Source organism: Podarcis raffonei, chromosome 11 (genome assembly GCF_027172205.1).
Source record: "Podarcis raffonei isolate rPodRaf1 chromosome 11, rPodRaf1.pri, whole genome shotgun sequence".
NCBI lineage: Eukaryota > Metazoa > Chordata > Lepidosauria > Squamata > Lacertidae > Podarcis > Podarcis raffonei.
In genome coordinates this window covers 65,308,962-65,334,408 of record NC_070612.1, presented here as the reverse complement: position 1 = coordinate 65,334,408, position 25,447 = coordinate 65,308,962, and the positions used below count along the sequence as shown (strand labels likewise).

Genomic DNA, 25,447 nt, shown 5'->3' with positions numbered 1-25,447 from the left:
TATATTGGACAAACAGGCCAAACCCTACGCCAAAGGATAAATGGACATAAATCTGACATCAGGAATCACAAGACAGAGAAACCAGTAGGAGAACACTTCAATCTCCCAGGACATTCTATACAAGATCTCAAAGTATCTGTCTTATTACAAAAGAATTTCAGAAATAGACTGGAAAGAGAAGTTGCTGAATTGCAACTTATTACCAAACTTAAAACCATGGAGAGACCTGGTCTGAATAGAGACATAGGATTCTTATCTCATTATACATGATAAAGCTATTTTTAGCCATCTCACCCCTTGCTTTTTCCTGTAAGACCAATTGCAGTCATTAACAGTTGTCAACAGGTTTACCACACCTACCAGCCAATCACCACCCTTCTGAGTAATACCTCTCCCCCCCCCCCCACTGTATATAAGGGTCTGGTGACTTCTGTTTCAGTGTATCTGAAGAAGTGTGCGTGCACACGAAAGCTCATACCAGTAACAAACTTTGTTGGTCTCTAAGGTGCTAATGGAAGGAATTTTTTTATGAATGAACTTGTGTATCACTTAAAGTAGTTTGTTTTGAGTCCTCTGTGAATATGGAAACAAGTTTCATGTTCTTTCTCCAAACACAATGCTGCCACCTATTGCTGATTCTAAAATGACAAGAGTTGCATGCTCCTTTCTGGACTGGCTGCTGAGTAAAAGTATTTAGTTTCATAAATCTGGTGTTAAAAAGTCTTTATAGATTTGTCACTTTGATATAAATCACTTTTGTCCAGAGGTTTTGTAAATGTACAGTTTTTGGAAATCTAATTAACCTGTTGGTATAAAACAAACAAACGCTGAAAAATATGTAGGTCCAAAACCATTGTTATAGTAAGAAAGCATTGTGAATATAGGGCATTATGAAAAGGAAAGAATTTTATTGTCTTTCACAGGTGATATCCATATGACCGTACAGTATCCTAATTCCAGTTGTCTTAACCTTGGATTGAGATATTTTATAGGAGAGTGGTTTCACTGTCATCTGGGAGACAGAGCCTTAATAAGTGCACTTAACAGGAAGAAAGGTTTTTTCTTCTCCAGTGTGTAAGAACTGGTCCAGTAATAAAATTTCTGTATCTTTGTCCTTCTTTAGCAGAGTTATAATTTCACAGTTGGGGAATATTACTTTTAGAGTGAAAGGAAATACAGTGGATGCTCGGGTTGCGAACGTGATCCGTGCGGGATGCGCGTTTGCAACCCGCAACTGCGTGTCTGCGCACGCGCGGGTTGCAATTCGGCGCTTCTGCACATGCGCGACCGCCGAAACCTGGAAGTAACCTGTTCCGGTACTTCTGGGTTTCGGCGGTCCGTAACGCAAAAAAATGCAACCTGAAGCATCTGTAACCCGAGGTATGACTGTACATAGCTTAACAAGATTTCAACCCTGTCTTCAGCTCAGGACTGGTCCTGGACTTTTAATCATTCCAACCTATTGCATGAGTCAAGAGAATGCACACAAGGATCTTTTTGGAGTGTGAGTTGTTTATACATGTCCCTGCATCTTCTCTGACATTGAAAGGGACCTTAGGGTGTTCCTTTCTGACTGTACATTTTTTGTTGGAGACTCTAAAAATATTGGTGCCTAAGATTGCTCCTGCTAGCAAACTGGCCTGACTTTGGAGGTTAGTGAAGAATACAGCACTAGCTTCACATTGAGCATCCCCACTGCCAACTGCGTTGTGATCAAACTCATTGATCAGTGAGGAACGGTATATTTTACGGTCCATATGCAGCTGCATGAAATTCTCTAGTCTGTGCCACAATACTTCTATTCATGTAGAATCAGTAAATAATGTTCTGCGCAGAATCCTTTGAAAATATCTTGTACATTATCTAATTATGCAGCACAGTTTGCCCCCTATGCCTTGTGCCACATTCTGAGTGCAATTTGTAGTTGTTGAGAGTCCTTAAGCATGATCAGATTTTTAACATGGTGCACAACATTTGTTTCCTTGTTAATATTAGATATTGTAATGGTTCTAGGGGTTGCTCGTGCGTAAATCGGCGCCACAACTGGCTGGGTTGCCTGAATGAACCCTTTCTGTCCGGACAGCCACTCGCCCGTGGCTGTCTCAATCGCTGGCAGAATCCGTCAGTGGGCATTTCTTGAACTTCTTCCAGCAAAGAAGCTCTTTGACGCCTAGTCTCCGCCTACTCTCCCTGCATGGAAGCCTTCTGCGCAGGGAGGGTGTGGGCAGGGGAGGACCCATGCTCTCCCCGCTGGTCCCCGACGAGGAGTCATGGAGCCACCTCGCCAATTCCCCCATCTGCCCCCCTTCTCCACTGGCGCTACGCTGATTTCCTTCCCCAGAAGATGTGCTGCTTCTCTCCCTCCCGGGACGCTCTCCGGAATCCCTCTGGAGCCCTCCCTCTCCCTCTAGCTCCGATGGCAGTTCCCTGACATCCACCTCCTCCCCAGGACCCCCTCCACCCCCGGCGCGATTTTCCGATACAACCTCGTCTCTTTCCTCGGCCGACGATGCGGGGAATCCCCTGAAGGAGCTGTCACCATCCTCTGTGGATTCAAAACCAGCCTCCCACCTGCTCAGATCTCTCCCCGCAGGGTGGACCTCCCAGCCTGATTCTTCTCTCTCTCTCACCTCCCCTCCCTCCTCTTCGGAGGCAGGAAAACCCACAAAGTCCCCTTCGTCGTCTGTGGTTCCAAATTCTTCCTCCCAGAATCTCGCTAGTAGTTTTGGCTTATCCGGGAACAAACTGTGGAATTCTTCCACCAGATAGCCGTCATTGATTGATTCAGCGGGGACCCACGTGTTTTCTGACCTGGGTTCTCCCTCCCAAGCTACCAAGTACTCCACCTGGCGACCTCGCCACCTTGAATCGGGTATTTCCATGGCTTGGTTGCAGTGTTCCCTCTCCTCTACCCGCAGGTGGGTGGTGACTCCTCCCTCCCGCCCCTCCCTGTACGGTGAAAGTAGGGACCTATGGAACACCGGATGTATCTTCATGCTGTCCGGCAACTTGAGTTTGAATGCCACGGGGTTCACCTGCTGTGTTACCTCAAAAGGCCCCAGCCGCCTCGGCTGCAACTTCTTGCACCCTCCCTTTAGGGGTAACCCTTGGGTTGACAACCACACCCGGTCTCCCACCCATATGGCCTCCCCCTCCCGACGGTGCTTGTCCACCTGCCTCTTGTAAACTTCCTTGGCCCGCTCCAAGTTCATCTTGAGTTGCTGGTGCAAGGCCTCCATTTCTTCTACAAACTGCTCAGCCGCGGGTACACTCCATCCTTCCTCCCCCCCTCCCCGGGAAGGCCCTGGGGTGACACCCATAATTGGCCATGAACGGGCTCATTCCCGTGGACACATGTTCAGCATTATTGTACGCAAATTCAGCCAAAGCTAGTTTCTTTACCCAATCGTTCTGTCTCTTGCTGACGTAGCAGTGTAGGTATTGCTGGAGTATACTGTTCGCTCTTTCTGCTTGTCCATTGGTTTCTGGGTGCCTCGCCGTCGAGAAGCTCACCTCGACCTGTAGCAAGCTCATGAGCTTCCTCCAGAACCTGGACCTAAATTGTTTCCCGTGATCCAAGATTACCCTTGAGGGAACCCTATGTAGTCTGAAAATGTGATCCACAAACAACCTGGCTGTCTCCTCTGCCGTCACCGCGTGTGAGCAAGCTATGAAATGGCACATTTTTGTCAGTAGATCGACTACTACCATGACTGCTGTCTTCCCCCTTGACTTGGGCAAATCTGTCATAAAATCAATGGACACCACCTCCCAGGGCCTTCCCTGTGTAGGTAAGGGTTCCAGTAACCCTGCAGGGGCAGCCCTCTCTCCCTTTGCCCTCTGGCATCGGTCGCACCCCCGTACATATTCCCGTGCGTCTTCCCTCACCTTTGGCCACCAGAACTGCCTGGTGACAAGCAGCATGGTCTTGTGCTGTCCAAAGTGCCCAGCTGTTGGGTTGTCATGGAGTTGTTTAAGTACCTTCCCCCTCAACTTTCCCCCGGTACATACAGTGCCCCCTTATAGTACAGTAGCCCTTCTTTTTCCTCAAACCCTCCATGGTCTTCCCTTCCGTCCCGGAGTTCCCTGATTTTTGCTTGAGCGAATGCGTCGTCTCTAGTAAGCCCTGCCAGTTCTCGTTTCCCAACCAACGTTCCCCCACCCACCCATCCACCGGTCCTCGGGAAACACGTGTCGGATCTCTGGTGGTCCCTCTCCTTCCATGTACTCTGGTTTCCGGGAGAGAGCATCTGCTCTTACGTTTTCCTCTCCCGGCACGTATCTGATCTCGAAGGAAAACTTGGCGAACTCCTGGGCCCATCGAATCTGTCTCTGGTTGAGCACTCGCGCGGTCCGCTAGTATTCCAAGTACTTGTGGTCAGTACAAACCTGGATCTTGTGCCGCGCCCCTATCAACAGATGTCTCCATTGCCGAAACGCCGCATAGATCGCAAGCAGTTCTCAGTCATACACTGTGTAGTTTTGCTCTGACTTGCTCAGCTTCCTTGAGAAAAAGGCACACGGCCTCCAGTCCTGCTTGGCCCCGGGCTGCAAAAGGACCGCTCCAACGGCTCGGTCGGACATGTCCGTCTCCAGTCTCATGGGCTTCTCCAGATCAACGTGCAGGAGCTGCTCTTCCGAAGCGAACGCCTTCTTCAGCCTTTCAAAGGATTGCTGGGTACTTTCTGTCCACGCGAACTTCTTTTTGCTACTGAGACAATCTGTTATGGGCGCTGTCAAGTGAGCGAAGTTCTTTATGAACTTCCTGTAGAAGTTGCTGAACCCTAAGAACCTCTGCACATCCTTCCGGGTTTTGGGGGCTTTCCGTTCCAGCACTGCCTTCACGTTGCCTGGGTCCATAGCTAGGCCCTTGTCTGACAACTTGTACCCCAGAAACTCGACCTCCCTGGGTGAAATTGGCATTTTTCCAGCTTGACCCACAACTGATGCTTCTGCAGTCTCTGTAGCACTTCCCTGACGTCTCTGACGTGTTGCTTCTCATTGTCCGAATAGATTAAGACGTCATCCAAAAAGGCTACGCAATTCTTGTACAGCAGGGGCCCCAACACGTGGTGCATGAATGCTTGAAAGCAGGCGGACCCCGATTGTAATCCAAATGGCATGACTAAGTACTCGAAAGCCCCCAGGGGGGTGAACATGGTAGTTTTCCATTCATCCCCCTCCCTTATCCTAATCAAATTGTATGCCCCCCTGAGGTCCAGCTTGGTAAAAATCTTCCCCTGCCTCACCCGTGTTAAAATGTCGTCAATCCTTGGCATTGGGAAGGTCACGGGTTCTGACACCAGGTTCAAGGCCCTATAATCCACGACCAATCTGGGCTGATTAGTCTCTTTTTTGTCCACAAAGAACACCGGACTGCCCCCCACCGCCTTTGATTCCCTTATGAACCCCCTCTTCAGGTTCTTGTCAATAAACTGCCGCAACTCCTGCATCTCCCGGTCGGACATGGCATACAGCTTACCCACCGGCAACTGAGCCCCTGGGAGTAGGTTGATTTGGCAGTCAAAGGGCCTGTGGGGGGGCAGTCTATCTGCCTCCCTCTCGCTGAAGACCTCCTTCAGGTCAGCATATTGTGGTGGTACCTCCCCTTTTTGTTCCACGGCCAGCCCAGCCACCCTAGCCACCGTCATTCTTGGGTTCTCCCCTCCCAGACAGTGTCCTAAGCAGTAAGCTGTCCCAAAGGTGACTGACCGCTGATGCCATGACACTACTGGATCATGCAGTGCCAGCCAGCTCATTCCCAGTATTATTGGGGGTCCTGCCAGTGTGGCCACGTGAAAGGCAATGGTCTCCGTGTGCCTGGAAACCCTCATTCGCATTGGTGGGGTCTGGTGTGACACTCCCCCCCCCCAGAAGTTCCCTGCCATCGATGGTTGTCACCTGCAAGGGAAAATCTAGAGGCAACAGGTGGAGTTGGTGCTCCAGAGTGAAGTCTCTGCTGAAGAAATTACACGAGCTGCCCGAATCCAGCAGTCCCTTAACTTTGACGGGGTGCCCATTCGGGAGTTCTAGCACCACTTCTATGGCTATAGCTGCCTTGGGGGGGTCAGGCTGGGGCACTTCTATTGGTTGCTGGCCTGGCTGCTGCCCCTGCTGGTTGGCAGCCAGGCGTTGTCGTTTCCCTGCGCCTGCCCTTCCTCCCCCTTCTCGTCGTGGCCTGCAGCCCCCATCATCCCTTGCCAGGCTTTTCGTTGAGGGCAGACCTTAGCAAAATGTCCTCGTCGTTGACAGAAGAAACACTTCTTGGTAGTTTTCCACTCCTTTCCCTCCCTTTTACGACCTTCACCGGAGTTTGAAACCTCGCGCGTGCGCCATCAATTTCCATTGGCTCCGCCGCCTGGGAAGTGTCCCTTGGTATTGCAGGAATGCGGTAGTCATGGAAGCGTTCCTTTCTCATTTCCCGCTTCTCCTGAGCCCGCGCTTCTTGGCGTACGCCTATCGCGAGCACAGCCTTTGTTAGCTCGTCCATCGACCGTGGCCGGGGCGCTCGGGACAACTCGTCCTTCACTTTGGGGGACAGACCCGCCTCAAACAACATTTGAATCGGTTCAGAGTCCAGATCCCACCCGAGCCGGTGGACTAACATCGCAAAACACGACCAGTAGTTTCTGACGGACTGGCCCCCCTGCTTGCACCCCATCAGTTCCCGCCGAGTCACGCCTTGCTCCACCTCGCTGGAGAACATTGCGTCCATTCCCTGAAAGAATTTCTTAAGGTCCTTCAAGGCATCATTTTGCGGCACCATTAGGGGCCTGATCCTGCAGATGCCCCACAATGTAAGCCACCCTCTCCCCGTCATCAGCAAAGTCATCTTTCTGCAGCTCCAAAGCGTACTGCACTTCCGTTCGGAAAGCATTGTAGTCTTGGGGCTTTCCACCAAACTTGTGTACCAGCCCCGGTACCTTCCTTGCGATGGGGGTGGTTCTGACCTGTGCATCCTGAGCCCGTCTTTCGTCCAGCCGCGCTGTCAGGATAGCTACATGCGTCTCCAAGTCTCGGTTCCTCTCGACCAGACTCCGCACCGCAGCTGGTTGCTCCGTCTCTCCGGCTGTCCCTGTTTGGCTCATCGTGTCGCCTCTCCGGGGCTGCGCACAAGCAACGTCAGGGACTGACGGATTGCTGTAATGGTTCTAGGGGTTGCTCGTGCGTAAATCGGCGCCACAACTGGCTGGGTTGCCTGAATGAACCCTTTCTGTCCGGACAGTCACTCGCCCGTGGCTGTCTCAATCGCTGGCAGAATCCGTCAGTGGGCGTTTCTTGAACTTCTTCCAGCAAAGAAGCTCTTTGACGCCTAGTCTCCGCCTACTCTCCCTGCGTGGAAGCCTTCTGCGCAAGGAGGGTGTGGGCAGGGGAGGACCCGTGCTCTCCCCGCTGGTCCCCGGTGAGGAGTCATGGAGCCACCTCGCCAATTCCCCCATCTGCCCCCCTTCTCCACTGGCGCTACGCTGATTTCCTTCCCCAGAAGATGTGCTGCTTCTCTCCCTCCCGGGACGCTCTCCGGAATCCCTCTGGAGCCCTCCCTCTCCCTCTGGCTCCGATGGCAGTTCCCTGACAGATATGTTCCATTTTTAAACTTGTTTTTCCTTGAAATAAGGAGTTCAAGTTGAACTATAAAAATTGAACATTTTTCTTTTATAAAACATTTTTTTTAAATTGATTTAAAGCCCCATCCATGGGCGTAGCCGGGGGGGTAAAGGGGTCAGCTGCCCCCCATCAAGTAAAACAATAGAAATACTTAACTAAATGAACAATCATGTCGGTTCTACTCCCCCCAACAAAGGTCCTCCCCCCCCCAAAATCCTGGCTATGCCTAATTATTCTGAAGCATTTCAGTTTATGCCAATTTAGCATTTAACATGTTTATTTGGCTTAATGCAACAAAATTTATATCAAGGGCAAGGGGGAGCGGCTCTCTTGCATTGCCAATGGCTCTCAGTGGCTCTGTATTGTTTCTTAATGGCCCCAACTTGGCCAGGTCATTTTTGCAAAGGCTAGCCCAGGAATTCCTCTGCAGTGTTTCTCCCTTCATATCGCAAATAATCAAAATCCTACCATTTATTAATTTATAGGATTTAGCCTCCCATCTATAACAATATGCCATATTGGCCCAAATATAGGCTGCATCCAAATATAAGCCGCACTTTTAAAATTCAAGGAGGGAAAAAGAAAAAAAGACAATACCTGAATATGAGCTGCTCCCTTAAAATTCTGCCAGCACTCACACCCATTCCGTTTTACCATATGTCTGTTTCAGCAGCGATATCGTAAAAGCCAGTTTTTGTAAGGTCACAAATTTAAGCCGCACTTTTAACTTTTCACGTTTGGAATTTGGGGAAAAAGTGAGGCTTATACAGTATTCAGGCCAATACGGTAGTAGATTGGAAGCTGAATGTAACAGTTGCCACAGAGGTATCTAATTCAGATATTCGGGAAATTTAGCTTTAAGCATCCTACAGGAAGTTGTATTGATTTCATTGGAACGCTACTTTGGGGTTGGGAATGGTAAACATAAAGCATCATAGCCAGACAGCACTTTTCTTCTTGAAAAAAAGTGTGCTGGTACTGAAAAGCCCCAGAAAAAAGGACTGACTGTAGCAGATAAAACTGCAAAAGGCCTTTGGGGTTTTCTGAACACATTCTGTGTTGTCCATACAATGAGACTGAGTTATGATGGTCGAAAAATATGAAATGTTGTATAGTTGGGAAACCTAACATAAGAAGGAAGAAAATAGATGTTGTATTAACCAATATTGATAGTGAAGGAGGGTGTTAACAAGTTTTGTTTGTTTGTTGGAGAAAAAAATTAACTCATTTTATTTCTTTTGTTTAGTAATAGATCATAAAATAAGAAAAAGATGAATTTTAAGAATGAGAATATTTGAAGAGAAGCACTTTCTGCACTCCTGATTTACAAGGAAAAATTTGCTGAGCCTAGGAAACAAAAAGTCATAAGCAACAGAGCCTCTGTGAAAACAACAGAGGATTCTTGAAGCCTAGAAATGCTACCTTGGACTCAGCAGATGTGAAAGGAAACATTTCACACTTTGCTAGGATGTGCTGTTGCCAAACTGTGAAGAACTGCATACACTGTACTTAAGCTGCTCTTTCTTCTATTGCCAATCATCTTTTCAGGGCTTGGAAGTAATATTTTCCTATTGTCTCTCACATGATTTTTTTATTTGCATGTATTCAGTGATTATGCACAAATATGTAATCTGCTTTGCCTATTTAAAGAGTCATCATCATCATCACAGTGGTGAATATTATGTAAATCAATTCTGCTTTCCCCCAGAATTATAATTGCTCACCTATTAATTTCATACATGGGTTAGTGTAATATGTTTGCACATAGTTTATGGGAAGCTATCTTCTATAAAGAAATTTTCACTGTTTATTAGTGAAATGAAAAAGAAGCTATTTATAACAAGGCCTTATGTTGTGTACATATATTGTCTTTGACATATCTGTGATTAGATATATTGCTTGTAAAGGACAAAATTACATAATTTATTTAGTATATTCTACTGTAAACTATAGTTTTATTGACAAAAAATAAAGTATTTTGTTCTCAAAACAAGTGTTGCGGATAATCCTGATGCTTATCTTCTTGAGCAAATCCCATAACTCGCAAGAAGTATTTTCTTGACCCCTTATGTGTGACAATAGATGATGACGAAAAAGCAAGCCGGAGCCCAAAGAGAAGCCCATTGAAAAAGACCTTGCTTCCCTCTACAGTGGTACCTCGGGTTAAGTACTTAATTCGTTCCAGAGGTCTGTTCTTAACCTGAAACTGTTCTTAACCTGAAGCTAACTTTAGCTAATAGGGCCTCCTGCTGCTGCCACGCCGCCAGAGCATGATTTCTGTTCTCATCCTGAAGCAAAGTTCTTAACCTGAAGCACTATTTCAGGGTTAGCAGAGTCTGTAACCTGAAGCGTATGTAACCTAAGGTACCACTGTATTTTCAATTTTTGAGGGAAAAGAAAAAGGATCTTTTTTGTATTTTTAAGGGAGTGTTTTTTGTAGTTGTTGTTTGTGTTTTTTTGTTTGTTTTTTTAAAGGGAAGGAAGAAGGGGAAAACATTTTCTATTTTAATTTAAATTTTTTATTGGTTTTTTGTTTTTAAAAGAATTTTCTTTCTTCTTTTTAAAAATAATAATATTCTTATATTACTATTTTCATCTCCACCTATTTTTAATACATAAATTCCCCCCTTCCCCCTCATATATTCTAACCTTCTTAAAAAAACAACACAAAACAACCCCCCTTTCCCCCCCATAGTCTTCAGTCCCTCTACTAAATTTCTATTACTATTTTAAAAATACATCCATATATTACTTAAATCACACTCTCCACCCCCCCAAAAAAGGGGGGGGACCTTTTTTGTTGTAGTTGTCCTCTTTTCTTCCAACTTCTTTTATTTCATCTCTATTTTACTTCCTCCTCCTCAGCATATAAATACTCTCCTTAAATCCCTTCCAGGACACTCAGCTCCTTTTTGCTTATTTTTCCTCATATTTCCCCCTACTTTTTACTCTCCACCCCCATTTTTGTTTTCTATCCCTTTTGTTTTGTTTAAATCAACCCCCCCTTTTTAGCCATTGTCAGTTTGCTTTGAGGGGGGAGCCCTTTCTCCCCCCACCCCCTCTTTTAAAACAAGACCTCTTTCCCCATACCACCACCCCTCCCACAGTTCCCTCTCTCCCCCCCACCCCTCCCTTTTTTCTCTTTTCTTCTTCTTCTTCCCACCCAGCAGCCAGAAACACCATAACCAGACACTGGAGAGACCTGTCAGGAGTAAGCATGGACTAATGGTACCAAATAGTATGGGAAACAGCCTTACTAGAAAAATTAACCAATAAACTGAAACTGACACAGGGACAAATAGAAGACGCCTTTACCCCCGTATGGCTCCCCTTTATCACATACACAGCCCAACAAGACAATGACAATAATCCGCCAACAGCATACAACTCAATATGGCTAACCTGATCCAAAACACCCACCCACCCCATTCACACATGAAAACAAAGACCACCACAGCCAACCACAAATGAACAGCCACACCCTGGGCCAACCCCAACCTCTCTCACCAGCGAAGGAACACAAGTGAAGAGCAGAGAACCTGCACAAGCAACGCTGACACCAAACCCTACATACATTAAGCAACATAGAAACATCGCCACCCGACCCCCTCATCTCCCCCCCCCCCAATGTCTCAACCAATGAAACTGATTTGTAAAAATGTTACACGGAAAAAATATGAGAGACATACTTCTGTAAAACATACTTCTGTAAAACAAGAAAATCTTTAATAATACTAAAAAGACAATAGATGATGACTACATTGGACTGGAACCAGCTGCCCACAGACATGGAGAGGAGGGCAGGAAGGATAGCTTGGGAAACAAAACCTTAATGCCTGCAGGTTGTAATTTGCATCTAATGTTTTAATGTTTTTTTGATTAGAAAATTGTCTCAAAGAAACTAGGAAGAGAGCGAACGGCCTCTAAGGGGTTGCTTTTGCCCCACCCGCCCCCATTTTCTTTCTTCCAGTAAGTTTTGCCTGTCACTATTTGCCACACGCCAAACTACAGAAACAGTGATAAAAGAGCAAAAAGCACAGACCCCCCCCCTTTCAAGGAGTCCTCCTGTTTCCGTGGCGGACCTCTCTCTCCTCCCGTGCGGCACTTGGAGGCTGTTCTGGTCCCGATTCACTGGCCTAGGATCGGGGGGGGGGGCAGCCAGGATTCCGGGCCATTTCTCGAGAGAGCTGGCGCTGGAGAGGCTTCGGCTGAGAGGAAGGGGGCAGCGCCGCCAGGGAGCAGCAGAGCCGCGCCGCGCCCCAGCCCGAGTCTCCTGCGCGCCGCCTTAGGATCTCATGTGGCGGCTCTTCTCCCGGGCGGCGGCCCGGGGCCGGCGGGGAGGCGCCGGCGGGCGCTGGAAGGGGCAGGAGGAGGCCGCGGCAGTGGCGGCGGCGGCGCCGCCTTTCCGGAGAAGCGGCTGCGGCCTCGCGCTCCTCGTGGGCCGGCCGGTGAGTGCTGGGCCTCGGCCTGGGAGGGAAGGCGCGCGGAAGGGGAGAAGCCGGTGAGCGGCGCAGGGCCTCCGGCGAGCCCGGCCCGCGGAGCTTCTCCCTCGCACCCAGAAGGGCCGCCCGGCCCGGGAACCCGCCGCCCGGCCTCGGTCTCTCGTGGCGGGAGGAGCCGCCTGGGCCGCTCCCGGCGGGGCTCGGGAGGCCTTCTGGGCCCGGCGGCCTCGGCAGCCCTCGCCTTGGGCCCAGAAACGGCGCCGGGACCCTCCGCTGGCAGGTTGGGGGGAGCCGGGAAAGGACAGGCCCGCCGCTGGCGGTGTGTTTTGGGGGCGCTTCTCTTGAAGCAGAGATGAGAGGGAGGAAAGAGGGCAGGAAAGGTGGGTCTCCGGAGCTCGTCCTCCGCCTTCGCTGAGGGAGCGGGCCTTCAAAATGGAAAAAGACTCACTAAGCTAGCAGGCAAAAGAGCCAAGCCGTGCGAAGGGAGAGGCACACTGGATATAGATCTTGCTAAACAAAGGGGTGAATACATGGACAAAGCTGGAAATGAACTCTGATAGAAAAGTTGGGAGAAGGAATGTGCTTGCTTCTGGAAGGAACAGCATGGCCTAAGGACTTGAAATACAAATGATGCTACTCCTGGTCAGAGGACTTGGCGCATATATATATATATGTTTACTTATAATAATAAGTAATTATTATGTATTATTAAAGCATTTATAATCCAGCTTTCATCCGAGGTTCCCATGGCAGAAATATACACAATCCTAACCACAAAATAAAACAGCGTAAAACAAAATGTAGCAGAATCCTCTCAGGGAGGACACAACCCTGAAAGTTGTGCTGCTTGCACTTAGCCTTCTGCTGAAGAACATGATTTTCCACAAAAGTACTTAAAACTTATTTCTTCACAGGATGTGCAGCCACATTGTTTATATGGCGTTCTCAAAGTCAAAGCCAAGAGTGCTCAACTGCAATGTGTAAGAAGTGCAGGAACTCAAATTGACAAAAGGTACGTTGTATATAGAATTGGCCACCTGGCAACTCTGGGAACTTCCCAAACAGAGATCAATATTGAGGACAGAAACAGTCACCTCAGAAGAATGAAACCATCGAAACCAAAGCCATGCGCATGGGATCTGCGTTGGGGTGTTAGTTGGTAAAGCTGAATCATTTTAAATGAATAATAGTGTCATTACATATGCAACAAATTTATCTTAAAAGCCACAGCATCCAGCACTTTCACACGTGACCAGACCTTTGTTTTCTTCTTTTGTAGCCGTTCCTAGGAATGCCTTGTTTACTCTCAGTATGGTGGAGACAGGCTTGTTTAACTAATTCATGTAGCAAGAGAATGGAAGAGCTGCAAGCTTTCAGTTCCTCCAGATAACCTTTACTAGAACAGTCGCATCAGCCCACTTCTTAACTTTAGTCAATAAAACATGTAAACACCAAGAGGGAGAAATATAAGTAGCCACTAGCCGTGTAAAGAGAGTAAGCGCTCTCTGATTAAGAGGTGAAGAGGATCCATTTCCAAGTTCTCCAACACTCATTGTGTTGCCAACTTATGGGTGGTTCTTGCATTTGGAAAGTGCCACTCCCTATTCCCTACATCCCAAGCATTCCTGATGTGGGAATAGGCAGGTTGTGGTTGCCTTCCACATGATCTTGCTTGTTCACATGTTACCAGAGCAGACTGGGATGGAGCCACAATTTAGACAAAACCATGGGACATGCATATTGTGGAAAGTGGGCTTAGGCCTCAAACAGGTGTCCAGGTAGCCTAACTGCACATCTTTAGGGTGCAAACCACTGGAAAACTACACAAGCTTTACTAAAATGAATGGAAATGTCCATTAGTACTTTTGCTATGAAAATATGGTAAGAATAAAGAGGAGAAGGGTTCTTTCAAATTAAGCCAGATGTCATTTAGGGCTGGGCAATATCTGATTTTCAACATCATGATAGATCACCAGCTAATCATCATGATATGCTGCTATATCTTGATGTCTGAAATAAGGAAGGATGGCTGGGCTATGGAGGGAGGGATGCTTTTTGCTGCGTGATCTCTGTGCTGTTTCTTAAAGCTCTGGGTGGTCCTTACTGGTGATGTCTGCCTCCTGGCACTGTTCTGCCATTGGCTGAGATGAGCCGCGGGGAAGCAACCGGAGAGGAAAAGCAGGGAGTGGGACTCCATGGTTCAGGGGCAGCACCAAGGCTGGCACTGTTCTGTCACTGGAGGAAACGGGGAGGGAAAATGGAGCCCAAAGGCTAGCCAGCCAGAGGGAGCCAGCTATGACGGAACCAGTATCCAAATGGCAGTGAAGCCTGCTGTCAAGTTTGGTAACAAATTCTCAAGAGAGGGCCAAACATATAGAAAAGAAACAAAAACTGACAAGACAGACAAATCAATGTCTAAATGTATGCAGATGTAATCAATTTATTGACTAACAGTCCAAACCTAACTGTATCTATTCAAAAGTAAGTCATAATAAATTCAGTGGGCTTACTTCCAGAGAAGTGGGGTCAGAATTGTAGCCTAAAGTTCCTTAATCAGAGGACTGTCTAATGAATGGAAGTTGCAGTGTGTGGTGAATTAAGGTTCAACCGAATAAAATTTCTGGGCTATACATACCTAATTTTTCTTTTTTATTGCAACTTCAGAAATGGTTCCTACACTAGTATGTGTCGGTAACAAACATCCTCAAGTTACTGTGTTCTTTTTGGGGATTTCTTGTTTTGCACTGATAATATTTTGATTTAATGGTATAAAATTTGAGTAACTCTTTCTTTACCTGACTTTTACAGCTCAATAGATGAAACTATGTATGAAAAACTTGCTGAAGAAACCCTGGAGTCATTAACAGATTTCTTTGAGGAGCTGGCAGACAAGCCCTTTACTCCTCAAGATTATGATGTCTCATTTTCGGTATAGTATTTTATTTTATACTATAGTATTTTATTTTATGAAGAAAGGAAAAATCACTGGGCCGGTAAGATACAATCTAGATCAAATCCCTTATGAATACACAGTGGAAGTGAGGAACAGGTTTAAGGATTTAGATTTGGTGGACAGAGTGCCTGAAGAACTATGGATGGAGGCTCGTAACATTATACAGGAGGCAGCAACGAAAACCATCTCCGTGAAAAGGAAATGCAAGAAAGCAAAGTGACTGTCCAACGAGGCCTTACAAATAGCGGGCGAGAGAAGGCAAGCAAAATGTGAGGGAGATAGTGAAAGAAACAGGAAATTGAATGCCGATTTCCAAAAAATAGCAAGGAGAGACAAGAACGCCTTCTTAAACGAGCAATGCAAAGAAATAGAGGAAAACAACAGAATGGGAAGAACCAGAGATCTGTTCAAGAAAATAGGAGATATGAAAGGAACATTTTGTACAAAGATTACCATAATAAAGGACAAAAGTGGTAAGGACCTAACAGAAGCAGAAGACATCAAGAAGAGGTGGCAAGAATACACAGAGGAATTATACCAGAAAGTTATGGATGGCTTGTACACCCCAGGTAGTGTGGTTGCTGACCTTGAGCCAGACATCCTGGAGAGTGAACTCAAATGGGCCTTAGAAAGCACTGCTAATAACAAGGCCAGTGGAAATGATGGTATTCCAGCTGAACTATTTAAAAATTTAAAAGATGATGCTGTTAAGGTGCTACACTCAATATGCCAGCAAGTTTGGAAAACTCAGCAGTGGCCAGAGGATTGGAGAAGATCAGTCTACATCCCAATCCCAAAGAAGGGCAGTGCCAAAGAATGCTCCAACTACCGCACAATTGCACTCATTTCACACGCTAGCAAGGTTATGCTTAAAATTCTACAAGGTAGGCTCAAGCAGTATGTGGACCGAGAACTCCCAGAAGTGCAAGCTGGATTTAGAAGAGGCAGAGGAACTAGAGACCAAATTGCAAACATGCGCTGGATTATGGAGAAAGCTAGAGAGTTCCAGAAAGACATCTACTTCTGCTTCATTGACTATGCAAAAGCCTTTGACTGTGTCGACCACAGCAAACTGGCAAGTTCTTAAAGAAATGGGAGTGCCTGATCACCTCATCTGTCTCCTGAGAAATCTCTATGTGGGACAAGAATCTACAGTTTGAACTGGATATGGAACAACTGATTGGTTCAAAGTTGGGAAAGGAGTACAACAAGGCTGTATATTGTCTCCCTGCTTATTTAACTTATATGCAGAATTCATCATGCGAAAGGCTGGACTGGATGAATCCCTAGCCGGAATTAAGATCGCCGGAAGAAATATCAACAACCTCAGATATGCAGATGACACAACCTTGATGGCAGAAAGTGAGGAGGAATTGAAGAACCTTTTAATGAGGGTGAAAGAGGAGAGCACAAAATATGGTCTGAAGCTCAACATCAAAAAAAATGAAGATCATGGCCACTGGTCCCATCACCTCCTGGCAAATAGAAGGGGAAGAAATGGAGGCAGTGAGGGACTTCCGGTCAGCGCCAGCGACTAATGGCGGATTCCCTCTGAGCTCCGGAGGGAATCGGCTTCGCGGGACTGGGTCTTGCTGCTGCGGCGAAGCGGAGACCCAAAGAAATCACAGGTGGTGAAGCCTGTGAACTTGGAGACTCGGCAGGCTCCATTTGCGCCCCCCCCCGCTGCGAAGGAGCCTTTTTAAAGGCTTCGGAACGGAACGGGGGTGAGCGGCGCGGGGCTGAGAGTTGTCTACCATTTCCGCGGAGTGAAGCCGCACAGCCATGGTCGGAGAGCGCTGATTTCTTTCTGGATAATTGGATTCTACAACAACTACCCGTGAGTAGGACTAAGTGAATTATTTGGAGGAAAAAATTACAGTAAATTTGGCACCGAAACAGGAAAGGTAAAAACAGGAAGTCTGCCTTTCCGGCTTGTAAATAGATCAAAGCAAAGAGACTGCAAAGCGGTAACTTTGAAAGACGTTCTTTAAAGGATTAAAATTCAACACCAAAAAAGCGATTCCCCCCCCCTGTTTGCAGGAGCAGAGGGGAGAAATCTGAGCAATATTTACCTGCAAGAAAAGAGGAAAGTAAAGATATATCTGCTGCCTCTAAAACCTGGGAACGGACTGCCTTTGACAGGGAAAGCCGATCAGTGGGAAGAACTGTCAACATGAAGGGTAAAGAATTCTGACTTAACTCTGTGAAAGATACAGTGTTTCTAGATCTGTTTTTGACTATAAAGTAACTTTTAAGGACACTGAAATTGTGGCTTTTGAGGGATATTTGGGACTTATAAGGACCATATTTGCTTTAAAAGTTGCAAAGTGAAGTTGGAAGTGTGTCCCCCTAGAGGAGACTATGTTGCAATAACAACTAAGCCACTACCAAGCTTTGGAAAATTCCTCTTCAAAACAAATTTACCAGGCGTGAGACTGACCTTGGGCTGTACATGACAGTGTTAACGCAGATGGGAAAGGGAAGATAGAGCTGGCACAGGAAAAAACTACCAGGTCCGGCAGACAATACAAGACTGATATTACACATCAGAGAAGGGCTTCAACATCCGGAGCAGCAGGCATAGTAGGAGCTGCTGCTTCGCAAGCAAAACCAAAAGCTATGTCATCTGAAGAGTTACTGGCTCAGGCACTTGGCAAAATTGATGCATCTTTGGAAAAATTAGCCAAACAGGTTGCAGAGACAAATAAACAAGTAGCTGAGGCCTCAGCAAAAATTGACTTGAACACTACAAGTATCAATGAATTGGGAAAGAAGGTGAACTCTAATACACAGTCCATTGAAAAATTACTAGAGGAATTGGCCTCGACTCGAAAGATTGCAGAGGAAGCTAAGGAAATTGCAACTGCCGTTCAAGAGAAGATACCACCGGTATATAAGAAACTAGAGGATCACGACCTGACACTGTCTATGATTGAATTACAAAGAAAGGAGAGAAATTTAAGAATCAGAGCAGTACCTGAAAATGAAAAAGACAATCTGGTAGACTTCCTTACAAAGGAATTTATAGATTTTTGGCAACAGGACCTGGGGAAAGATAAATTCAAGATAGTGAGTGCATTTAGACTTGGTAAAAGACAAGGAAAGAACAAAGCAAGAGACTGTTTGATTACCTTAAGAACAAAAGAAGAAAGAGATAAAATCTTGAATCTGCACTACCAAAGAACTCTGGAAATTGAAGATTCATTTGTGGAGATCTTTAAGGATATACCTAAACATATCTTGGACGTAAGGGTTTACTACAGAGATCTTGTTGTTCTACTGAGAAGAAACAGAATACTCTTCAGGTGGGAATTTCCCCAAGGAACATATGGTATCTAGCATGATACTGGTAATACAGTAACAGCTGTTTGGGAATGTATTATATGATATAGCTGTCAGGAAAAGCATGCTGGAATGCTGCTTTTGCTATGAAATAACGTAAAGTCTAGAAAGTTTTCAGTTGACATTGAAGTAGTTTATCATTTTGTTTATTTTATAAAGACATTTCCAAGCTACTGTTTGGCCCTAAAAAGGACTTCAGTAACAGCTCAAGGTAAAATCAATTTAAGGACAGTAAAACCCAGAACAAGATAAAACAGTCAAAGCGTGGTTGACAAGGGAGACCGTGCCCAGTCATACTAAACACTTGGTGTAGTCTAAACAAAGTCTGAGCTTAAAAGGAAGGCAGGCAGCCAAGCCAAATTTAACCATGTAAGATTGTGTAAGGATAATAAGTGTGGGGATTTAATATCTGAATTACTCTTAATTATTATCTCAGGAGCCTTTCTTTTTTAGAGTGGTGCAGATTCAGTCAAGAACTGTGGAAGCAGGGCCCATGCTTTTCAAAACTTAATTGCATTGCACATTTGGGGACACATTCTTGAGGCAACCTCCTAGGACTCAGTTCACCAGCTGCAGTTCTGTCTGCTGCCCCTTCCTCTTCTTAGCTGGAGTTGAGGCCTTCCTGCTTCAGAGCTCATGCCTGTCAACACCTGACACAGGAAAGGAAAGGACAACAGACAGGGCAGAGAGTAAAGTCCAAAAGGCCATGTACCTAACAGGCTTAGACCATTTGCTGTGAATTTCCAAATTTCTAAAATCTTAACACTTGGAACTAAGAAAATGAACCATGAAAACATTGCAGTTGGTCTCCCAAATAACATGATGAAAAACACAAAGGAATGCCAATCGAATGCTCCTGGGAACTTAATGAATAGAAAATCCCTTAGACAATGCTGTGCAATATAGACATGCAGCCTGAAAGAAATCCCTGCCTTTCTGAATAAGAACATTCCAGAGATAAAATTTGGTGACTGGACACTTCATCAAAAGTATAAAGCTGTAGGTTTGAGACACACACACTCGTTGGCAAACCCCTACAGCCGGGCTGGGGCCCAAGGGCCACTCTTCAGGTTTCTCTCTGTGGCCCTTGAGACTTTTCCCAGGCCACCCCACCCTCCCTGCTCAGCCACCCTGCCTTTTCCCCAGCCACAGCCTTGAGTGTGTTGGCCTGGCTAACATGTCCTAATGTCTCTTGGCTGCCAGGATGGAGGGTGGGGCGTATAGAAAGGAGCCTGGTGTACAAAGGCTGAACTACCTTCGTTTCTTTGCCAGTTTCTGTCTTTGGCCCACTTCCCATAGGAATAAGATCCCTGAAAGAGGGTCCCGTTGGGGAAACTGCCATCTGAAAAAGGTGCCATATTCCTGTGCTTCTGTTTTTGTTTTGTTTTTAAGTCATTAAAATTTACCTAGACACAGTTTTCCACCTCTGAATTATTTGTTTCAGTCCATCACCTTGTGGACTGGATTCCTAAACAGAAACTGGAAACAAAGAATGTGAATCAAGTTGATTTCTAGAGAAAAACCAGGCAATCCATTTGCAGTATCGTTTGGTCATCCTATGGAACGTTATGTTATTCATACTCATATACCGGTATATAGAGAGGGGAGGAGATATAGATACCCCCCCCCCAATCCTTATTCTTGAGAGTATGGCTTTACAGCACAGAAAAATGTAGAAATGCGAAATTCAGTTTGGATGAGAAGTAATAATAGTTTATTTGCACTTATTTGAAAAAATAGGTTATTTAATCATTTTTGCTCTCATGTTTTAGTTGTGAAATCCTAATCAATTATTGCTTGCCAGACCCTGAGATTTCTGCTTATATAAATATATTGCAAGTTCTTACAGATAGCTTGTTTTGTTTTGTTTTCTCTCCCTGCTCCCAATTTATTCTGTAGACTGGAGTATTAACAGTTAAATTGGGTGGAAGCATGGGAACATATGTGATCAACAAACAGACACCAAACAAACAGATATGGCTGTCCTCTCCAAGCAGGTAAGCAAATGTCTGTTTGTTAGAATGTTCTAGAAATTTTACAATTGAACTAAAAGATCTCCTACCTCAGCTTTATTAGTTGCATGCACTTTGGAGACTCAGAATGGCTTGTACGGATTTCCCAGGCAGTCAATATCAGGTGCTAGTCAGGCTGACAACTGCTTCGGTGATACAGTATGTGATTATTTTCCCCCACAGCCCCTGGAACTATTTGTATGACTTTCTCTATTTTGCAGTGCTAGTCATTGAACTTAGGCTTTTGGTCAGTGAGTGACACCCTCTGATGCACCGTCCATTGGGAGCACTGATCCTGCACTGCGTCTCTGGAATGCTGAGCTGACAGATACCATATTGTTGTGCAGTGAAGAGCAGACAATGTTTTAAATGAATAAATAAAATATTAAAACATACCTAAGCCAGTGTTAGGATGTGGAAAATTAGAGTATTTACTTTCTAGTATGTTACAGAAAACGAAAACACAATTTTCTGACTGCTGTTTAATAAAGTGAGGCTAATTCAGGTGGGCCATCGTGAGGATTGGACCATCAGGAATGAATGAAACCTAAAGCAGGTGTCCCGTTTTAGCACAGAGCTCCTGTGGTGGCTGTGGGGTGGCAGGAGAAGCAGGGAAGGCACCACGGCCTTTTGGACCAGCAGAATAGCTAACTCTCCTACGGTCAGGAGCTGTCAGGGGGCTGAATTTTTTCATCTCTAGCTGGTGCCACAGTCAGGACTGCCCCAGAACTTTAGTGGCATGTATGTTAAAGTTGTGAAGCCAACTCCAACCTTTTAGAAATAGATTGATTTTTCTTTGCCCTAATTCACCTCATGCCAACCAGTTGGCTTTCAATCACACCATAGATCATATTGTGTGATAACTTAATGCAAATAGCTGTGGGAGTTCCAAGTACCCATTTCCAGCATGCACACCCTTCCTTCTGTCATATTTGGTTGATATTTAAATGTTGTTGTTGTTAATTGAATTTATATACTGCCCTATACCAGGAGGTCTCAGGGCAGTTCACACAACAAAATCATAATACAAACCACAATATATATAATCAAAATAAAAACAACAACCCAATAGCACCCCCCCAAAAGGGCATAGGATGTCATGTTCTCAGTCATGTTCTTGTTTGTTCTTTCACAGTGGCCCGAAGCGTTATGACTGGACTGGAAAAAACTGGGTTTATTCTCATGATGGAATCTCTCTTCATGAACTACTTGCAATGGAATTTTCTGTTGCATTAGAAACCAAATTAGACTTATCAGCTCTAGCACATGCTGGAAGAAAACATTCTTGATAATATCTATCGCAAAGAATTCAAAGACTTTGAACTTTGACACATAGTCTTCCCCTTTTTTGTAAATGTGTTAATCCAATTTTAAATTCTGCAGGATGTCTGTAAACTCACTTTTACTCTGCAACAATGTGAAAACAATTCCCACCCCGCTGCCGCCTGGTTTCTTAATGTGTTCAGGTATTTTCCATCCTCGTTTGGATTGCAGACACAGTCATTGCTGCCCAGCTAGAATTAAGGAGGGCATTTGGATGTCCTATTGAAGACAACTATTGTACTAAGCTCTTTCTTGGCTGCATTCAGGTCTTTTTCTAAACTGCATTATTTTCCATAACTAAAGATTTAAACCACATTGATAATGCTGAAAACCATTTCTGCAAAGTGGTAGTATACTTGTAGGATTGCGATATTTATATTAGGCTTGCCAGCCCAGTGGAATACTTGTAAGAGTAGAATACCTGTTCTTTTTTCTTTTCTTTTTTTGTCAATAATTTTTAGTAGTTTTCAATTACAAAACTCCAAAGCAAACCTCATGATATGCATATCAAATCGTAATCACAATCAAATAACAAATTATATCATTTGGATGGCCTCCCACTTGCTGGATTACAGGTTCAGTAATTCTTCTCCCCCCCCCCCCCTGCTTCCAAAGTCTTATTTATTCCAGTTGTATTCCAATCTTAATCATAGTCCCTTGTTCAACAGCTGCAGTTTGTGACTTCCATTCGTATTAACATATTCAGTAATTTATTAATCCACAAGTGAATATTTATATCCCTTCGTCCTGCGTGCAATAATTATTTGTACATTTTTTTTCTTTGCAAAAAGTTCTGTGTTCATCCAGTCATTCTCTCAATTATGATTACAATATATGTGCTTCAGCCTGGGGAAAGAATTAACTGGAACCCCACCAGAGCTCTAACGGGTCTCCAATTTCCCTTTCTTTGTCCATACAGATAAAGATGGCGCCCTGCCAAAGTCTTGGTGCATCTCCAAAATCCAATTTCTCTTACATTCCAAGATAACGACCTTTTCTTCTCACCAAATACTGTATTGGCCTGAATATAAGCCTCACTTTCCCCCCAAATTCCGACCGTAATAAGTACAAGTGTGGCTTATATTCGCAACCTTACAGTATGCAGCCAGGAGCGTGGGGCAAACAGCGTCAGGCAGTGGCGTAGCGTGGGGGGTGCAGGGGGGGCCGGCCGCACCGGGCGCAACATCTGGGGGTTAGGGTTAGGGGGTGCAAATCCACGGGTTAGGGGCGCAAATCCACGGGTTAGGGGGTGCAAATTACTTGCCTTGCCCCGGGTGCTGACAACCCACGCTACGCCACTGGCGTCAGGAGCGCAGGAAATCAGTGCCCGCCCTGTGTGTAATCCCCATCCTCTCCCCGAAGGCCAGGGAGAGAGCCAGGAAGGGGAAAGGCCGCTGGCAACGCAGTGCAGCTCTCCTCCCCCCCCCCCCCGCCACAAGTATGCAGCCAGGAGCAGCGAGGAATGGAACGGCTTACATTCAGGTATTTTTTCTTTTCCCCCTTCCAATTTTAAAGGTGCAGCTTCTATTCGGGCCAATATGGTAGTTGGCTCAGACCAGCTTGTTAGTTCCATATCCATTTAAGATTATTTTCTTTGTTTTATTTTCCTTACATGCAGTTCTCTCCCTCCCCCCCCCCTCTCTCTGGTACTCCATAATATAATTTAGTCCGCTTTTATCTTCCCTTGTTTTCTTAAAATTTTAAATTGACTTCTGGGGAGTTTACCAAGTCATTTGTACAAAGAAAATATAAGGAATCCATTTTAAGGCTCCACCCCCACATACTGTTTTCACACTGAATGAAGTCTTCCTTCAGATTCAAATCTTAACGACCTCGCAGCTGTATCATTTCAGCAATTTGTAATCTTGTCCCGACTCCTCCAGCAAGCGTCTGTACATTAATCCTAATTAATCTTTTAATGAACAGAAGAACCTTTGCTTCTTAATGGCGTAATGGAGGGTTACCAATAGGCAAAGTGCTTTTTGCACTCAGCGTCTCCCTGCTCCCACATTCCTTGTCGGAGCGAAAGGTATCGAGACGATCTGCGAGTGAAGCCCATTCCCCCTTGGCCCTGGGGGGAACTTAGAAGGACATTTACCCTCAATCCTTGTTTAGCTTCGCTAACGATCTCCCACTGTCGTAAGAGCGGCATCCATTAAGACAGACTGGCACCGGAAGCCGAGTAGAATACCTGTTTTGGAATACTGGTGTCAGCCGCTACTGCAGTAGTGGGAGCAGGTGATTGGCTGACTGAAGCAGCAAGCCCAGACTTCCGGGTTAGCGCCATCGGCGAATGGCGGATTCCCTCCGAGCTCCGGAGGGAATCGGCTCCGCAGGATTTGGGTCTTCCTGCTGCGGCGACGCGGGGACCCTTAAAAATCACAGGCGGTGAAGCCTGTGAACCTGGTGACTCGGCGGGCACCATTTGCGCCCCCCCCGACCTGCAAACGACCTTTTTAAAGGCTTCGGAACGGGGGACGGGGTGAGCGGCGCGGTGCTGAGAGTCGACTGCTTCTCCTGCGGAGTGAAGCCGCATTGCCATAGCTGGAGAGCGCTGACTTCTTCTTGTGAGTAATTGGACTTTAAAGCAACAACCCGTGAGTAGTACAGAAATTGGATTTGCAAAGAAATTTTTTTTTTGAATTAGGCACGATCGGGGAAGGCGCAAACAGGAAGTCCGTCTCCCCGTCTTGTAAATAATCTAAAGCAAGGACCTGCTAACTAAGGTCAAGATAATCTTTTTTATTGGGTAAAAGACATTAATTTCACGATTTGGCAGTATAAGAAATCTTAAAGGTAAAGGTACCCCTGCCCGTACCGGCCAGTCTTACCAGACTCTAGGGTAGTGCGCTCATCTCACTCTAGAGGCCGGGAGCCAGCGCTGTCTGGAGACACTTCCGGGTCACATGGCCAGCATGACAAGCTGCATCTGGCGAGCCAGCACAGCACACGGAACGCCGTTTACCTTCCCGCTGGTAAGCGGTCCCTATTTATCTACTTGCACCCGGGGGTGCTTTCGAACTGCTAGGTTGGCAGGCGCTGGGACCGAACGACGGGAGCGCACCCCGCCGCGGGGATTCGAACCGCCGACCATACGATCGGCAAGTCCTAGGCACTGAGGTTTTACCCACAGCGCCACCCGCGTCCCATAAGAAATCTTACTGGAGGATAAGAGCTAATTTTGGGAGCTGAAGTGCCACCCCCCCCGGACCCAGGAGTGATCCGCGAGAGAGCCTGTTGAAGAGGTATTGAAGAGTTTGACAGCTGTCAAATTAGCTGTCAAGACTGAAAAAGAGAGCTTTGTTTCTGTTGTCTCTGCTGGTTATATTTGTTACAATTTGGTTATAATATGTTGAAAACAAGGAAGAACTGATACAAACTAACTTGACTTTTGCATTTGAACTGGAAGGAATATTAAGTAACCAATATCCCTCTAGAGGGGGTTTTGGGACATTACAAGAATGGCTGAAGGAGGGAAAATACAAGCTAAGTTGGACAGAGTTTTTGTTCTCTTGGGAAAGTTACAAGGCCAAATTGATGTTTTGGCTACAAATGTTGCAACTCTGGATTTAACAGTAAATAAACTCATTGAATTTGATAAGGACTTGACTCAGGAAGTCCATGCAGCTGGACAAGAAGAGAAACTTGAGAGCTTTGAGAGTGTGGAGAAAGAGATATATGTTGTTCCTGAGGAAAAGGAAGGAGGAGCTGTAATGCTGCAGATGACAAAGGAGAGCCAGAGGCCTGACATGATGGCTACAAAGGAAAAT

At 45.8% G+C, this 25,447-nt stretch overlaps 2 protein-coding genes across 7 annotated transcripts in view; both read left to right on the top strand.

Moving 5' to 3' along the window:
* PIP5K1B (phosphatidylinositol-4-phosphate 5-kinase type 1 beta) overlaps positions 1-9,598 on the top strand; it is a 110,601-nt gene extending 101,003 nt beyond the window's left edge. For 2 of the 5 annotated variants that reach the window (XM_053408838.1, XM_053408839.1), the window contains exon 15: positions 1,425-1,957. In XM_053408838.1, coding sequence (XP_053264813.1) covers positions 1,425-1,508 — 84 coding nt within the window. In that variant the 3' untranslated portion in view covers positions 1,509-1,957. Of the gene's footprint in view, positions 1-1,424; positions 1,961-8,851 lie in introns of those variants that run through there. The other 3 variants (XM_053408840.1, XM_053408843.1, XM_053408841.1) reach the window with 3 other exon arrangements.
* Positions 9,599-11,838: 2,240 nt separating this feature from the next.
* The window catches only part of TJP2 (tight junction protein 2), a 119,097-nt gene continuing 105,488 nt past the window's right edge, over positions 11,839-25,447 (top strand). For both annotated transcript variants that reach the window (XM_053408817.1, XM_053408816.1), the window contains exons 1-4: positions 11,839-12,053; positions 12,962-13,059; positions 14,856-14,976; positions 20,242-20,339. In XM_053408817.1, coding sequence (XP_053264792.1) covers positions 11,901-12,053; positions 12,962-13,059; positions 14,856-14,976; positions 20,242-20,339 — 470 coding nt within the window. In that variant the 5' untranslated portion in view covers positions 11,839-11,900. The remainder of the gene's footprint in view (positions 12,054-12,961; positions 13,060-14,855; positions 14,977-20,241; positions 20,340-25,447) is intronic.